The 18,850-nt window shown below is 36.3% G+C and overlaps 2 protein-coding genes across 3 annotated transcripts in view; one reads left to right on the top strand and one right to left on the bottom strand.

Annotated features, from left to right (window-relative positions):
- Positions 1–18,850, bottom strand: part of SEC24D (SEC24 homolog D, COPII coat complex component) — a 188,388-nt gene that overhangs the window by 156,735 nt on the left and 12,803 nt on the right. The window lies entirely within an intron of this gene.
- Positions 612–18,589, top strand: MYOZ2 (myozenin 2). Its single transcript, XM_026034598.1, has 6 exons — positions 612–760; positions 1,293–1,395; positions 6,820–6,989; positions 9,809–9,938; positions 11,302–11,485; positions 18,166–18,589. The coding sequence occupies exons 2-6, from the start codon at positions 1,320–1,322 to the stop codon at positions 18,395–18,397; spliced, it is 792 nt and encodes a 263-aa protein (XP_025890383.1). The 5' UTR covers positions 612–760; positions 1,293–1,319; the 3' UTR covers positions 18,398–18,589.

Genomic DNA, 18,850 nt, shown 5'->3' on the forward strand with positions numbered 1-18,850 from the left:
TCATGTAATATTACATATATCTGACAAAGCATATTGAGGCAAAAATATACTAATATTTCATATTCCAGGATATTTCAAATAATTGAAGGCTTCTGTTCCCATTTCACAAAGAAAATTATGAGACTTTGAAACACAGGAAAGCAAGTGTGTTCTGTAAAATTATTCTAACACATGTAATATTGCAAATATTTTCATTTCTTTTTAAGAACAGACTTGTGTATCAGCCATCTGCCACTAACTTTAGCCATCAGCCACTACTGAAGCATGGTTTCATCTTTCACTAAAGGATTAGAACAGGCCATTCTCATCTCATATAGTCTTGTACATCCATATATTTAACACCTTATTTTTAAATGTCTCTTTTCTGGCTATACCGCAGAGTTTGTTATTCTCAGAGGCAASAAGGAGATGATCTGTCCGAGTATGAGAAGAGCCTTCGATTAAATCTCCCAATGAACTCTGAAAGAGATATAAACTCTTTGTTGCGGGTGCAGTTGAATCTTTTCTGTTCTCTTCTTTTGCCAGGAAGATATGAGTGGCTGGAGTGTTTGATTCTATATATAACTGGTTGATGTCAGCTGGATGCCAATCCCTTTGAAGAGGATCAGCCCCCAGTTTGTCTCAGTACTAGGTACCATGCAGATCCAAGCAGAAGGCTAGAAACATCCTGGACCAGGCAGGTCATCCCCATTCMTAACTAACTCCTGAAGATTCAACTAAAGAGTTGAGAACGCTTTTTCCTGTGCAACAAAACAATAGGGTAAGTGTATTGTTTCCTGGAATATTTTGACATTGTCTGTCCTACAAACTGTCATATAAAGACATTTATGTAATCTCTTGACTTTGGAATTAAAAGGATGGTGATTTTTCATGTAGTCAGAAATGCACTTTCTTTGTTTACAAAGCCAATTTAGCTCCTTAAATTCATTATCAGATTAAGAAACGTGTACATAACTATTTTTGAGCTCACGAAAGAGTATTTAAAAATAGCTAAGATTTTACATCTTTCAATATAATGTTTAGATGTGAGAAGGCCTAGACCACTGCCATTAATATTGCTACAGAGTTCAGATAGCCCRAAGTTTGTTCCTTGGGACTTTCTATCCATCAGCACATGCCTTATCTGCTTTGCAAGCAAGAACTGCTACTGCATTTTGCACCATTCAAAACTCAGTATTTCTAAATTAGATGTAACTAATTTCACTATTTAGCCATTCTAAATACAGTATCAGAAATTGGCTGAGTTGTGCAAGCTGGCTCAACAACGTAATTTTTTTTTTTTTTTTCCCCAGCAAGGAAAACCGTATCAGGAAATCACAATGTTATCACATTCTGCCATGGTCAAAGAGAAGAAACAACAAGCCTCAGCCATTATGGAAGAAATACACAGAAATGGTATAGAGCTAACTCCAACTTACTGCATATCTTTCATATTCTCTAGCCTCTCTAATATATTTATTTTTAATCATAGAGTTTGATTCTCTTACAGCTTTGTCTCTGGGTGTTCTGCCATAAATAATCTTGTGGGAGTATCATGCTGCCTATGGTAACTAATCCTTTTGTAGTTGCCTCTTTTCATTTGAAAGCTATTTTCAGATGAACAACTGCTGTGGAGGAATGAAGTAATCTAACAGCTGATGTACATTCTGCTAGGATAGCCTTTCAGAATATTATTTGGGGTTAATAACATGACTTCATTCCACTCAAAAAGGCTATCACATAAGAAACACACTGAGCTGTCCCTATCTTCTTTTTTGCTCTGCTTCACCTTGCTTTTTTATATGAATGATACAAATATCTAAAGCAATTGTTTACAGCTCTCTTCCTCCACTCAAAAATTAATCTTTGGAACTAACTCATCTTACTAGTATATGGCAGTTTTAATGATGCATAAACACCAATGAATCTTGTATGCAGATCCTTTTGAAATGGAAGACTGATTTTCAAAAACAAGTTCTTAAAAATACACTTCTAGTACGAGAATTTCAGAAGCAACAAATCCAGCTGGGAACACAAATCTGCCTGGCTTTCATTAGGCAAGTACTAGATGCTTTTGGAGAGCCTTCCAATCTTATGTCCCCATGAAGCCTTTTTTTAACATCTACATAAAGGGCTCAGTCTTTCAAAAGTGCTAAGCACYTGACTAGTCTCTTTGAGAACACAGAAAACCCCTTGGTATTTAGCATTTATGAAAAAATCACACAACTCCCTTAAGGTACTGAACATGAAATTCCAGTTTTCAGTTGAGCTGCAAATCCTGTTTGTCATGTTTTGCTCCCAAGAATTTGGGGATGGTCTGTACCCACTCACTGACCAAGGCAGTTCCAGGGAGAGCAGGACTACAGACATAAGGAATTTAGAAAAAGCAGCTATGAATTCAATGTCTGGACCTACTCCTTCTCATACTTCCATGAGAAAATTTTTCTGGGAAATTTTCTGGCTGTATATTATGTTTTAAAAAGCTTTCTTTTAAAGCCCCCAATTATCTCCAAGCAAATTATTTCAAGAACTAGTGATCATTTAAGCAAACACCCTTTTCTTCCTTCCACTCTCCACTGAACACATAGCCAGCTTACAAACCAGTCTGCCTTTACTGATCTCTTCAAAGCTCCAGGATTTTTGTGCTGTAGCCCCAAGTAATAAACGTGTCTCTATTAGTCTGTAAGCTCTTCAGGGCAGGGAAACTGTCTTTTATAATATTTGTTTAGAACCAGGCACTTCACATGGTAAATGTTCCTTCTATTCATAGCAATACTAATATATCTACCATACAAATCTACCTTGCAAATCACTGGAGTTACTGGAGAATCTCTGTTAAYGCTTGGCATGTAATTTGCATAAGCAGTCCTTTTATTATTTATGTCTTATCAGATCTGTTATCAAGTTTAGATTCATAGATCTAGATATGACAGCTTACTCTACAAGATATGCTGTGATGGTGGCTACTGAGGGCAATGAAAAAGTCTATGTTCTACTTTTGCACCTTCTTTAGATGTCTGGTTTATTTAAAAATATACAGAATTTTATGAAATGGTAATGCTGTTAAGTCTGAAATTTATAGCTGTAAAAGCTCAGAAAAATCATTGAAGAAATAAAAGGATAACCACAGAGATAATAAGACAAGGTATATGCCAGTTGTTTGGTATGAAATCTAAAAAGCAAATATATTCTTAGGAAAACCTGGTAGAAAAGTAGGTTTTGAATCACAAAAATCAGCTCTCTTTATTTTAAGTTTATTTTAACAAACTTAACCTGAGATCTGAAAGGTACACTACTGTCTTCCCAGGGTTTGCACCCTTATTAGTAAAGAAGATTCTGCAACTGAAAAAATAACTAAGAACWAAATGTACTGATCCAACCAGAAAAGCACCTACTCAGTCTCACAGACCTGTGAGATTCTCCACTGTTAACAGAGCTAAACAGCAACAGCAGATATTTTTCGCTCTAGCACAAGGCCCTACACATGCAAGCTGAAAGACAGGCAGAAACTTCTTGCATTTTTATTCCAGAACCGTTCTTGTGACAGTGGTTTCAAATAAAAAGTAAAAATGAAATTCCTTATAAAAGATGTTCACAATAGAAGTAATGGTTGATAAGATACTCGATAAGAATCTGTCAGGTCTTACCAGTATCTCAAATGTGGGCTAGGTTGGTAATGACTGGAAGTCAGCAGCTCCCTGCTGGCTTGTGGAACATGACTTTGTGTCTTAATTAAGTTCTAGGTGTTATAAAGTGCTGCAATAAAAGCCACTAATTGTTAACCTTCTTATGCTTTAGGACAGAGCCTGCAGCATTAAGTCAACATGGGCAATATGTTGCTATCTTCTCAGTACCTTGCTTTTTCACTGGCGGACTTGAACTAATCATGACATTTATGAGCCTAATTGTTAGACAATTACACATACATACACCACACATTTACACATACAGTTTTAAAGATATTTTGGAATCTTAGCAGGTTAGCCTTCAATTATACTTGAATCTCATGTACAATTCTGCATTATATCTTAAGCGCATTCTTCGGTTAGCCACATGATTTTTCTAACAGGGCAACAAATTCCTATTTCTGATAGCATGACAAATATTTTCTATCTGATATTCATTATTAAATACATAATCCAGATGAAGATATTTAGAAGATTGCATACTAGGGGATTAAAGAGGGATTAAAAGGTGAATAGAGGAAGAAATATATAAATGAAAAATATTAAATGAAATCTGTTATGACTTAAAGCATGGGACAGAGAAGACCTGGCAGGAACAAATAAAGAAATGAAGTTAAAAGGTTAAGATTGGGATTAAACTATGAGCTAAACCTCCAGTATTAAGTTACAGTGTCCATTTAAAATTTGGTGTTTTTTTTACTGGTGCATTTGAATATGTTCTTTTTATCATGCTCTAAAAATCCTCCTTTTCTCATTCCTCCTCACCCTTTTCTGCACAGATACTGAAACCATCCCTATACACATCATAAAACTAGACAACAGATAAGACATTAGTTGACAGGAGATTCAAATGAGCTTCACACCTATGTTTCTGGGACGCTGCCTAGATACACAGCAGTACACAACTGTAGGGGAACAAAGTACCTCGGAGCCTCGCTCCGTTAACTTGTACCAGAACAGTATGTATGCAAGTGAATAGCAAGGCCCAAAATAGGCACCATTCAGCATGGCCCAGAAGAACAGGAGTGGTTTGGACAGAGATATTGAGTTACTTTTCCACTTCAGTCTCACAGTTCTACACATTGCCTATCTTGTAGGCAACCAAGTTTTCTCTATATGAAGATGTTGCTGCTCTGAAGCATAAATTTCTTACCTCTTACTAACATAAACCCACTCAACAGTCATACTTTGAAGTAATCTTGAGAAATTAAAGTGTCAAGTTGTGGGTCAAAACTTCAGGATACAGCCTAATAACTAGTGCCCTTATCTCAACCACAGAGCCCAAAACCCACCACTATCTGGCAATGATATGGCATTGGACAAGCTGAGTCATTTTCTTCCATGTTAAGTACTCTTTGTTTTGTAGTTACCTCTTAAATAACGGGGGGAGGAGGGGGTGTTAGGATTCTTTACTCATACTATTTTTAAAGCAGAAGTGCATGCTCCTGCTCATGATATGGCTGGCTTGATCTCGCTCCAATTAAATCTACTGCAAACATTCAAACGAAATCAGTACCAACGAAAGTGGATCAACAATGACATAGTCCAGGGCTTGAAAAATTGTTCTGGTTTATTAAGTGGAAAACAGGCTATAGAGCTTGGGTTAAATATTTAATGGGCCTAAATATCTCAGTCACATTTTCCCAAATGTAGCAATTCACAATCTTTCTCCAACAAAGTTACCAGGAGATACATTACTCAACATCTCCAAAAATAAAAATCTTTGTTTTTCATTTTTTCCCATTTTTTTCCTTGCAATATTAACTTTGATATTGTGTTTTCTGCAGCTACTTCATTTGTAATATTAATTGTAAAGCAAACTTCCTGTGTGCTCACCCTGGTAATAAGCAATAGTATTTCATGCATAGTTTCTCTCATTTAATTTTAATGCCCTCCAAGAAGTCAATAATTTTAAATCCTATAGATTACAAAAAACATCTAAACAATAGAAGAGTTTATTATTAAACAAATAGCAGAATGTCACTTTGAATTCAGATCAAAGAAACTTACCAAACTATTGGTGTAATTGTCAAAGTATGCTGTGCCTTCCTATTTTTATTCCTGAAGTTCAGGAATAACAGAGGGGAACAGTTCCAATTAATATAATATGAATATAAGTGGTAATAGAAAATAAATTAAGAAATTTCCTATATGAACCAATTTTTGCTATATTTACTAAAGTCTCAGATCCTAGTAGAAAGAAATTAGTACAAAATAGCTTGTTCATTTCCACACAGGTGACCAATAAAGTTTCTCACATTAAGAGTTCTCCACCTACAGTCTCAGTTGATCTCCTCTCTCCCTACACATCTTCATTTTCAAAGTCTCTACACTAAAAACACAGAAGCAGCTTTTCACAAGCAGTGAAGAAAGGAACACTGCGTCTAGCAATTCAGTTTTTGTAGCTATAAAGTTTGAAAAGCTTGCAATTTTCCTCTCTGAAAGAATTAATGAAAAACCCAAACTCCTAAATATATTGCAAAAAAAATAGACCACAATTGCTCAAACTGATTTAAAGAGAGGAAGAATCTCTAGAAGCATATTTTAATTCTCTGTTAGATATCTCATTTCCATATCCTTTAGCTTTATTCTGAAGGCTTCAAAAATGCTTTATAGTAGAGAATTTCAAACACAAACTTTTCTTAGAGCACAAGCATGCCCTGGATTAAAAAAAAAGTTTTTTTTTTAAAAAGAAAAAGTTGAATATGAATTTATAAGCAATAAGAAAAAAGTGCGTATGTTTAAAAGCTTTCTTCCTCTGTCCAATTCAGGACATACAAAGTTAACTAAAGGTTTGATCAGGGAGAAAAGAGAGCAGATGAATTTTTGGTACTGATTTCAGCAGAAGCAAGGTATTACTAACTATTAAGACACAATGTACAGGACACTACAGACCTGATTTTCAGAACAGCTGAGTATCATTCAACTGAAGTAAATTTGGGGAAAGAGATACTTAGCCTCTTCAAAAATCAGTTTTGTAGTTTTCAACATTGTGCTCCAAAATTTTGGAAGAGTGACTTATTTCACTAACCCTGTATGAAGCTATGTTATGTGTCCCACATGTATGCACCAATATGTTGTTAGATTTCAGGCGCAGGGTGTGCAACAAAAAGGATTTAAGAAAACAGGCACATAACAATTCATTCTGTTGCAGTCTCACCCAATTTAGACCTTGGAAGAAAAGTCAGCACTCCCAGAGATATCATGGTAGAGGAACTATCAACCCTCAGCAACAGAGGCGCAAGACTCTTTAAGAGACGTCAGAGGAGATCTGACAAATACACCTATGAAAACTACCACTATGTAGCAAACAAGCCAAGAAATGTGAGTATTTTAATAAYAACTCCTTAATAAAACACAGTGAAACTGGTTTGAGATTTCCTTCGTGCTCATGATACATTTTGTGCATTGTCTGCCTGTAGCTCAGGAAGAATCACAGAAAAAAAAAAGTTCTATGATGATACAAAGTGAGTCTTTGTATCTTTGTGGCTTCCTATAGAAAAACCAAAAATCTGAAGATCATAATGCTTAAGGGCTTCAGAATCAAATCATTCTCATTTTTCTGATTCAGGCTCATAATGATCAGATTATCCCATAACAATTGACTATTAAAAAAATAACTGGTTAAGAGTCAAAACTTGGATGGGACAGTCATTTACTTCATGTAACCATTTTTTTTTTTTTTTAATAGATTGGTGGTCTCAAAATGAGACTCAGGCAGCAAAATGACTGCACTAATACACTCCTGTCCTGACTGTTTCAACAAAGTGATAAAAGATGAAGATTTTCTCAGAGAAAGAATTACTCTTTGCACTAATTCCTCGGGAACTGGGTTAAAGCACAAGTGACACCTTGGGAATTCTCATGGCAGGAACTTAAACACACCTGACATTTGTCTCATCTATGGCTTTTGCAAAATACTTGAAGTTCTTGCTAATCTTTGAAAATAGAGACAGAAATGTTGATAGTTTTTATCTAGTTCTGAAATGTGCTGCAAGGTTTAATTATCTGAGCATGAACCTTGTGCCCAATCTCATTCTATGTATAAGTCATCCCTTTAATTCCAGGGCAATTTCAAATCCTTATTGTACTAAATTCTGCTTCTCAATCACRCATATGCATCCCCATGACTTCAGATGTGAAAGTATATGACTAAGGAGTAGAATTAGTCCCAGTATCTTTTAAGTTGCTTTGAAGAGGAAGAGAAGTGTTGGGAAGTTTATTATTCCTTCACCTAGAAAATATTTCTCTTGAAACAGAAATTGTCTTTCCACAGAATCTTCTACCACTAACTTAAGATGATGCTATAGGTGTGTTAGGACCTAACAGAACTCTGTTACCTCCAACAGAATCCATAAAAGAAAGATCTCGACTGAATTTTTCTTTAAACAAAAAGTTCACTTATGAAAATACGGATAGCAACCACAATGTATTGTTGTGATTTAATCTAAAGTTTGTAATGGTACAACTAGGAGATGAGYAATTCATTACACAGAACAGCAAAGCACCAAATAGTTTACTCAGACTGTGACAGGTATTACCGATGAAAATACACCAAGGCAAGGACAAACATGTACACATGCCCGTAATTAAGCAGAAACACTTGATGTTGTGGAGAGCTGAGATTTCCGTGGGAAAGATGCAATGGTTTGGCTTATTTAATTCTGTAAATACCAGCAAACTTAAAATTCTAAGCTTTTAACTACCAGGTCTGGATGGAAATGTTCCATCAAGAGCATCTCKATCTGCTGCCACACACTACCTTCCCTACTGAGTATTAGAAACTATRCAGATAAAATAAGTTTTTGCTGTTTTTGCTTCTGAAATTGTCATAAAACAGTTCCTCTCTCATCTAATTCTTCCCACAAAAACATATAGAGTAYGCATGCTATACAGCCAGCATGACATTCTCACATGAGTAAAAGGAAGAAAAAAGGCCTCTCTGGTTTCTGTTCCCCTCCCTTAAATTCCTGTTTAGGCATCATTGATGTTATCTTCATCATCTTTATGATTTTGGCCACCACAGTTAAAATAATCTTTCTAATACTTTAGGATGGTCCAAAACACACTGCCTTGATCTTTCTTTGTTTCAAGTTTAAACAAGTATTATTTGTTTGCTTTCCTACTTTAAGAAATTCTTACTCTAAAACAGTCTGTATTTAAATTGCTTTTAGAGTGTGTGTCATGGCTAAAATAAGACACTGACTTCTTATGAGACTCTGCTTCTATATTTAAGCAACAATGATTAAGCCTTTAGATGTTTCCTTAGAACCGATGACCTGCTAGGAGGGTGGAAAATAACAGCCTATCGCTAATCTCCAGAAAGTGGCCTGCACTGGAATTGTTATTTCTTTTATAAATAAAGGAAAGAGAACCCCAAACAAAASTAGTCTGACAAATGTGGTGAATTTCAAGTGATAGAGAAGGGAAAGCTTTGAAGAATTAGTGCTTTGAAACTCGAACTGCTCAAACCTGCTAGATTTATTTAGCCCTCAGGTAGTAAGGGTGCCCAGGCTGGCATATCTAGTTTTTCAYGTCTAGTGCTTGGAGGGCCACACGTCACCGGTCTGCTTGCCAGGGTGCTAGATCTACAGCTGCTGTGAGCTACCCAGCCTGCAGACAACGGTAGATAGTGTGATGGCAGATTAGGCAGCAGGGAGGATGAACTCTTCTAGCAGACTGCATGTTAATTAATTTTTCCCCTCAATCAATGGATCACAAAATTAGAAAAAGGTCAGATAACTCAAATGGACTGTATTTGATATCAACTTCAGAAGTTTTGCTCATCCAGTTCCCAACACCCACAACACTTGAATGAAGCATTTACATTCTTGTGATTTAGACTTTTAAATTGTACTGGAATACCATTCTCAGCACTGATAAATTACTCACTTYTGCTTACACATTCAGTGCTAGAGAGTTGTGAAACTCTTTCATCTTGCAACAACCATTCAGAAAATCCTGAGAAATTGTATCTAACAAACAGGGTACCAAACAGCAGGACATTATGGCTCTGGACAACATATCCTAGGTCTCAGTCCTGCCTGTAAGCTGGGCTAATACTTCACCTCTCAACAAAGAAGCATTAAGGATCTCTGTGTTTGCCCATGCTCTTAGTGGTATTTATTTCTATCTGCACACAGCGTGGCGAGCCCATACCAAGTGTTCATATGGACGGCCTCAGTGTTGATGGAATTGCCCAGCATGCCCCAATGACACCGCCTAACACACCCGATCCGCGGAGCCCACCGCATCCTGAAAACATTGCCCCAGGTAATATATATGTCTTTAGACCTAGCATAGAGTTAATACTCACTTCACAGCAAAGAGCTCTTAATACAACAGTATCATTAACAGGAATTTGTTGATGGACCTACAGTTACTTCCCACTCAAATTGAATCAGGTAAGAATTAATCTTAAGCTCCCACAAAAATGAAGGCAGTGCATATTAATTACCTCTGCTCATTTTTGAAGTTCCGCCTTTCAAAAACATGCCTTTTGCACTATTTTCTCCCTAAATTTAAAACATGTATCAACAGAAACTGCTCCTCTATTGGTTTGCTTAAGGTAAGAAGCTGCTAGGTCTTCTGAATGAATATTGAGAAAAAATCCYCAGATTTTCAATCAAATCAATATCCTGATTTATCTTCATCAAATCTTAGTTTCTAATCTGCAGTAAACTTTTCAATGATCTGGAAGTTACCCACTACAGTTTAATTACCCATAAATGTAAATCTGAAGTCACTTCAAGTTTTGCTAGAATCCTTTGCAGAGGAGTAACTGAGAAGGGAATTTGCCTCTGGCTGTATAGACTGTTCTGTATTATTTAAGTCCTTAACTGTGAGTGTACTGTTGTTTTTATTTAAAGTAGTGAGATACAGGAAGGCCTTATTTGTATTCTTTGAAGACTAGAGAAGGCTAATTTATTTTAATTAATTTATTCAGTGATATAGCCCTTTTTCCTGTTTATGAATTATCCATGAGCAGACTTTTTACAAATTCATTCTTTGTTTAGAATTATTCAATGCATGTTTTGTGCAGACCTTTTCCAGGCTATGTAAACTAGGTCAGTGCTTCTCTGTTAGTGACTGCTGAGACTCTGTGCATCCACAGGCCAAACACAATGCAAAGAGAAGTCATCTAATTCCACTGCTAAGAGATGAAAGAAGTCTTTGACCTTCTTGTAGGCAGCATATATTTGTCTCAATTATAGTGGCTGTGAGTSTCTTTCTAATATTTTTGAAAAATTTCACCCAAAAACTATAGAAATATCCTAACATTAGCCAAAATGCTGTTTTTAAATTACTTTTGTTTATTCAGCCTATGCAGATATACCTCAGACTATACCTTGGTTTCAAACACATACTTATGACAATAGTAGCTTAAATAAAACTAAAATAAACTATCCTTAGCCTCATAGAAGAGTGAAATACTTCAGAGTGATTATCCATAAGGCTATAAATATCCCTCTGCCAGCTTTCTGTTTGTGTAACTTTGGGCAAGTCACTTGATTTAATTGTTCAGTTTAGCTCACTGTGAACTGGTTATATATTACTTCCTATTTACATAGGATGGTGGTAAGGAAGCACAAAACACATTGTATTATTATAAGAAGTTTGCTTCATCTCCTTTTAGGATATTCTGGACCACTGAAAGAAATTCCTCCCGAAAAGTTCAACACTACTTCTGTGCCAAAGTACTATCAGTCTCCTTGGATAGAGGCCATTCGAGATGATCCAGAGCTCCTGGAGGCTTTATATCCTAAACTCTTTAAACCTGAAGCAAAGCCAGAGCTGCCTGACTACAGGAGCTTTAACAGGTAAAGATGAAATACTGTGATGTGGAATAGTTCTATCAGATGCAAAACAAACACAAATAAAAAATGTACCATCTGCATGCGCAAACATATGTAATAAACATGAACACAAGCCCAGACTACAAAAAGCCTTCAAGACCCTTAAAAGGGAAACTGGTGTCTCTGTACCGTACAAACTAATTCCACAACCAAGAATAGAAGAAAAATCTTGACAGTATTGAAAGAAAAAAAGTAAGAGAAATCAGTGTACTCAACAAGTGAGAAGCACAGGTTATATATTCAAACCTATTTCAGTATTTCTGCTGACTTTGGTGGATATATAAGATATATTAGGGAGACTCTCAGTTAAAATTTGTCTTGTAAACCGTTTTCTACACAAAACAGGTTTGCAGAATGATAGTTCAAGGAGCTTTTACCAAACAAATTCTCGCACAAAGAAGTTAGCGGCTTCTACAATCTTCGAACCTTTGAGAACAAATTAATAGACATCACTTTAAAAGCAGGAAAATAGAGTAACCAAAGAAAGAAGGAAGGAAGAAAAAAAGAAAGAAAAAAAGAAGTAGCTACCAGATCAAAAATGCTTTTTTTGGAGTGGAGAAGGATCTGAGAGTTAAGTTATTTACATAGTAAGTAGTATATTGAGGCTTTTGGTGGAACTTCCTGATATATTGACATTTGTTGGTTTTGCAGCTATTTCAGAAGATTCAAAACACACCCTCCCTCAAGTCTTTTGCTTTCATTAATACCATATATAGCATATTTATTTACTGAAATCACACAAAAAAATTCCTAAAGGACCCTTGGAGGGGTCCAGACAGCTCAGCCAAACCAAAGCCCTTTCACAAAACAATAGGCAGCAATCTACCGAAAAATAAAAYAGTTCACAGCACTATAAACCTCAAGAGAAATCTCACAGTGTCACTTGTATTCTACAGCAGAGGTGGGCCTCAACTATGAGTGCACTGAGAAAAAAAAATATTCAACATCAAAATTGGCTCTGTAGACACTACCCTAATTTTGTCCTTGCAACAGTAACATGCAGCACCATGTTAATAATTAAGTCTGTGTGGCACATTCTGCTCAGAAAACAAAATAACAAATGCATATCAGAGATGTGGCCACAGCTGCTAACACTGAAACAGTGACAGCACAGTCTATGTACTATTGATTACTATAATCACCCACACAAAAAAAAACAGCCTAAGATATATATATACACATAGAAATAGAGATACAATCAGTCAAAAGATTGAGAGTCAAGCATGCTAGTCATTACTGCGAAAGAAAGATCAAAAGTGACATGCAGGCCCCATTAATAATGATATGTATCTTATGATCTTAATGGCATATGATGGCTTCTTTGTAGATTTTTAGTCGCTTTCTGGTGCCACATTCTGTCAGCTGCTCTCATCATAACTTTAACTTTAGATTTCTTTCYATGAGAATTTTCTCTATATATGACATAGCACAACTGTGGATCATCACAATCCAAATATCTTGAACATATGTCCATATATACAAGCAAAGGGTTGACAGTCTACCTCATAAGCATCATAAAAAATTAGAACTGGCCACTTAAATCTAGGTCCAGATTACAAAACTGGTTAAATTAAAATGCAAGGCATGGGGATACAACACATGCCATTTTAAGCAAAACCWGTGTCTTCCTCACTGGAAAAAAAAAGTGGAAAAAAATTGAAATAAAATAATGGTTTGTCATTTAATTTTATATTTTTTAGCAAGAAAGACTAAATTCAGCAAGCAAACATTTGCATTGCTGAATGTTAAGCTAGCAGCTTGTAGGATTTCATAGTTCTGAGTTAAATGCCTACACTCCTAAAACACCTAAGAGTGGGGTACCTGATTATGGAATTCAAAACAGTCACTACCCTGCAAATTCCAAGCTAGCCACAGAAAAGTCACAGACTTAAATTCATCTTTGCCAAGACTATCACTACTTAAGCCTGGTAGCCTGAGATCAGGTCTGCATTAAAGACTTCCTTTCCTGAAACAGAGCAAGGGTCACACGGATTCTTTTCAGATGCACAYTGAGAGAATAAGGTTCATTTGTTCGGTAACAGCATTTTCCTAGAATGCGGCTAGTTTGGGTTTTACTTCTTAACTCTGAGAAGACACGTAGTTCCTATCTTTTCCAGAGAAGAGGTGGGGATATCCTTGCCTTTTAAGACTTGCAACACTGTACAGAGCACAACGAAACTCTGACCCATACACAACCTCTATTGCTAGTTGAGTCATTATGAAGCTCACTTAGAGAARGAGGAACTGGGGCCCCCATTTGTATTCTCCAGCCTTTTCATGCATAATTTTTACTGCTTACAGTAAACGAAGCATGCCAATTTAGAAYAGAAAACAGAACCTGCATCACTCTGCTATTAGTTGTGTCCCATGATGTCCATATGAAGAGTCACTCCATATTTGACCCAATCAATTCTGTATTGTGTGTAGCTTTTTTCCTTCAGTACAACGGCCTTCATAACCCTTGGAGTTATTATAGATAAGCATTCAGGTCCTCTCCTACRAAGTGGACTGACACTGCATCCAAAGTAATAGAACTGAAGAAACACAAAATTTCTTTCAAAAGTCACCTACTATGATGATAATAATCACCTATTATTATTATTAGGCACTGAAGTTCAACATTAGTAGCCACTATTTTGAATGAAAGCASCACGATGTCCTGTGCTCCAAACTTGCTGCAGTTGTATACTATGTGTGTTCTCAAAGGTGCAAGTTTAGGCAAAAGATGATTAATTAGGTAATAACACCCAAGCTTTGGCATAAGATAAATGCAGATGATAGATAATATAATGGCAAATTTGAGCTGGAATAGCAAATCTGCACCAGGAAAACACTGACATCTCAGGAATTTAGCAGCCTCTGGGCTTGTGAGAACGATGAGGTACCTCTGGAATTTAATGTGTCTAGATCCCATTAAGTCATTCTGTGCATTTAGGTCACAGCATCATTGATTTCTTTAATTGTAGTCTTGGAATGAGAGAAAATGATAGTGCAACCGCTTAAGTGTAATATAATGACACCATTTTTTTTTTTTTTTTTAATCAGAGCTGGTATTAGTCAAGACTATCATGCTTTGTCATTCAGCAAAGCRCCACTATGCTTATACTCTGCAAAACACTAGTGCAGTCTCCACTAATTGCTGAAGGAGGAGTTAACAATACATGTGGCASGTTGGACTCCCAAAGGAAACAGCCTAGAATTGTTTTGGTAATACCTGTTAAGAAAGAAGTAAGATTCAGGTTTCTTTCAGCTTTCTCTTCTAGGCAAACTGTAAACACAACAGGACTTTAGTAGCTGGGAAGCCTGATGTGTTAGAACACATTTACACATGAATACGTATATTCAGAATCAAAGAGAACACATTATTCTTCTACTGCCAACAGTAAGGAGCTCACTCAAGACCATACATCAGTGCTAGTTTCATCACTAACTTCAGCAGGAGCAGAAACAGACATAATGAATTCAGAGGTAGGGACCCAGGTCCCTGATAGGGACTCAGACTAGTTGCAAGGATGTGGCAATGCTGGTCGGTTTAGGGACAAAGAGGTAGTGACAACAAATACCAAGAACCCTTTCCTCTGGCAGCAGAGCTTTCTGTGAGAAAGCCAGTAAGTAATGCCTAAACAGTAGAGAGCATTAGGCAGAGTACACCATCAGAGAAACAAGGTTCTAAGGATCTAATAGGCACTTCAGACACAGCTATTACTTTCCTCCTCATCCATGAAAATGAGCTTGTGCTACAGAGGAAACGCTGCAAGACAGAGCCAAACACTCTCATTTCCTTTGGAAGCTAATTCCCATTTAGACTGAAGAGTCTTTTACTGGTGGAAAAAAATCTTGTCTTCTTTCCAGTGTGGAAACATCAAGTCAATGCCTGTAAGRAACAGCAGGAATTTGTATTTGCTGACAATTAAGGGTGACATACAATGCACCACATCTTGCTCACCTAAGACGAGCAAGTCTGACCGGTTCTGCCACTCTAACTGGRTAAATTCTTGCTCAGTTTTCTCACTTTGCAAAGACTACTGTCTCAACAACGSTGAAGGAATCCAGTCCACCTGCACTGGGCTCTGCTTTACTGATTAATGAATTCTGAATACTACCATAAAAATCCTTAGAGCTCTGGACCCTCTAAGTAATTTTGGGTGCCTGAACTTCAACTCATGGGGGCCAGATGCTTAGGCAGTTCTTTAGCACCTAAATACATTAGAGAAATTGGTATTAGTTCTTGCGTTAAGGTACCAATAAACTCTGAACATTATGCAGATTGTTCCTTGCTCTTAAATTTTGGGTTTTTTTTGCAGAGAACTAGCAATAAGCAGAGGTTTTGCAGATTGACAGTCACATTTTGGAAATGCATTTCCAGCATTTCTTCAAACATCCCCAAACATTCAATTACAAGTAGTCATCCATCTTGAGGCAATATACTGTTCAATAAAAAGACTAAAAAATACAAGAACCCCTACTAAAATAACATTTAAAAAGAAACGTGGCTGTGTTGATCTCTACTTTTTAGGAATATGCAAAGTGAATATAAAAAATAAAAAATTCTTCTTACACTTCCTCAGCTCCAAACCAGGATTTCCGCCCTTACTGTGAGCAATGTCTAGTGCAATTTCAGACATGAGTTTTAGGCTTCTATACAATGAATCAGCACTGAAGTAATCTGCTCACAATATAGGTCATTTCAACATCACATCAGCAGACAAATCATTGCTCTGAGAAACATACTGCTGTTGTGAAGGAAAATTAACATTTATTAGCCAATTATTGTACTCTTCTTTGTGTTGATTATCACGTGCTTTCTGGAAAGCATGCAGGAATGCAKAATTTTGAGGCCCGACCTTGTAGAAGAACTACGTAATTTTGTTCTCACAAAGGCTGTTTGAATCTTCATAAAACACTATCCTATTTGTTTTACCTGTAGAAATTTGTTGTGTTTAAATGCAAAAAAAATACTCCAAAGTGAAATTTTTAAACTATAAAATGTTTTGCCTTTTTTTTWAAACACAGCTATTTATTGTTCTATTCATATTGATCATCTCTAATTTACCTATTGATGAGAACTAAATATTACAACGATGTGAGAATGCATATCTGAATTGGAACAACAATTAAAACAATCTTTATCATCCTGTAAAATGTAGATCACTGCACTCACTCTGCACCAATTACCAAGCAATTATTTTTAATCATTATCAAATAGTATCAATTTGACACCATGACCTAGAAGACAGTTTCACAAGAAGCATTTAATACCACAGGAACTTTGTATATGGAACTCCCTTTGGCCACAACAGTTTAATACATGGACTGGTTGCTGCAGCAAAATCTAGTCTTACATTCCTTTGACGGAGAGCTATAGAGCTTATTCCAAAGCTGTCCTCTTTTCCATTCATATGCATGTGTCCAGAACTTCTAAGATATTTTTCATCTTGTATGGATTGACATTTGAAGTTAACACTAATCCTGTTATCAAAACTTGCTCATATCAAAATTCAGTGAATTGCCTGTGCAACGGCAGAGCAGTATATTTTAAGATGACAGTTTCATTTTTTCTGAATTCATTATTTTTGTGAACATAAGTATCTATAGATTTAAGTATCTATAGATGTATAGATACAGAGAACATGCAGCATTCAGCTTAGTTCAAATCAAATCTTTGCTTATACAAAGGATTCTGAAAACAAAGTAAGAGAAAAATGTACCTAATTTTCTCTACCAAGAAACAAATATAAAAGAACCATGAAAAATATTTTAAAATACTTGCAGATGCAACAGTCAGTACATGCTTAACATTTCCTATCTTTTCATTTCTCAGGCTTATCATCTGAAGGAACATTTACATTTAAATAAATGAAAAACACTAGCAGTAGATAACGGGCTAATTTCAAGGTTTAGTTACACAAACATTTTCTGCAGCAACAAAGCTGCGCAAGGCACCCTCACCCATTCCCTTCCTTTCCAAAGGCTGCTATCTTTGGCCATTCCTTTCTGCTTCACATTACATGTTATTGCTTCCACCCTTCTATTGCTACAGTTTGAGGGTAACATTATAAACCAGATTGTTGAAATAATTTGGATTTAAAAATGCTCTTTTGATTTGCAATTTTTTTTTAAATCCAGACTACTTCAGCGATGAAGTTTATTATTGCACATCGCACATATTTTTCCTGGTGCAACAATACAATGCTGAAATATAGCATAGTGGGAGGAAAAAGCAGCTGGAGATAGAAGAAAATAGGGTGAGAACATCTTAAACTAGTTATGTGCTACAGAGAATGTGTTGCTAAACTGTGTTTTCAGATTTACCAGCTTTGCACATATGATTAAGTTCAGTGGCCGTGAARCAACAAGAGTTTTTTGCAACGCCTTTTCTTCCCCATGGCTTTTCTATCCATAGGTAATTTTGAAGACAGATGAAAATGAGCATGCATCTACAGGAGAATAAACATGATCTTAAAAGAGACTTTTTTTCAGAAAAATTATGAGCATACTTTTCCCAAAAGCTTAAAAAGGTCAACAAGAAATTTTAGTAAATCTTCATAATTAAAGTACCTTTTATTCTTTTCAGGTCCTGGGAGAAAAAGAAAACAGGTATTTTTTAAAATCATCTTTTACTTTTATTTCTCTAATATCTGCAGAGTTGCTACTCCCTTTGGTGGTTTTGAGAGAGCATCAAAGCTGGTTAAATTCAAGGTACCAGATTTTAATCTACTGATGCTAAACGATCCCAGATTCATGCTCCTCGCAAACCCTCTTGCTGCCAGGAGATCCTTCAATAGGACTCCTAAAGGATGGACATCCGAGAATATTCCTGTAGTGTTCATTCAGCCTTCGGATTCCAACACTGTTCCAGAAACAGAGGACCTGTGACAGGAGCTGCCCTCAGTATCCTACGAATCGCTGAGAGCTGAACCACCATGTACCACTGTTCCAAATMTCGCTAGAGGCTACTGACAACATCTTTCCTTGGTAGTTCAAGTGTAAGTAATAACATCTGATACAGTATCTCTTTTCTGGCATCTAATTTCATTCGTTGACATAATATAAATAAAGTAATTTGGCAAGCACTGACAGATTTTTTTTTTTTAATTGTGCTCGTATGTTCTTCTTTTACCTGCGCAATATCTACAATTTGTTTAAAATACTTCCTTGTCATTTAAGAATAGGTGCAGTAAGAATGACACTAACATCAAGGGATTTGATAGGTATGCTGATTCTGATAAAACAACTGAGCAATACAGAGCTACTCAGTGCACTCCAAGCACTGCCTGCTCAAGACAAGCTCTAAGAACAATTTTTCCCCCCCCAGTCCTGCTTCAGCAG

Source organism: Nothoprocta perdicaria, unplaced genomic scaffold (genome assembly GCF_003342845.1).
Source record: "Nothoprocta perdicaria isolate Ctin4 unplaced genomic scaffold, notPer1 scaffold_149, whole genome shotgun sequence".
Taxonomy (NCBI): Eukaryota; Metazoa; Chordata; class Aves; order Tinamiformes; family Tinamidae; genus Nothoprocta; species Nothoprocta perdicaria.

Coding starts and splice junctions, on each gene's coding strand:
- MYOZ2 (XM_026034598.1), top strand. CDS start 1,320: ATGTTATCACATTCTGCCATGGTCAAAGAGAAGAAACAACAAGCCTCA. Junction 6,990..9,808: donor TAGCAAACAAGCCAAGAAAT/GTGAGTATTTTA, acceptor ATCTGCACACAG/CGTGGCGAGCCCATACCAAG. Junction 9,939..11,301: donor TCCTGAAAACATTGCCCCAG/GTAATATATATG, acceptor ATCTCCTTTTAG/GATATTCTGGACCACTGAAA.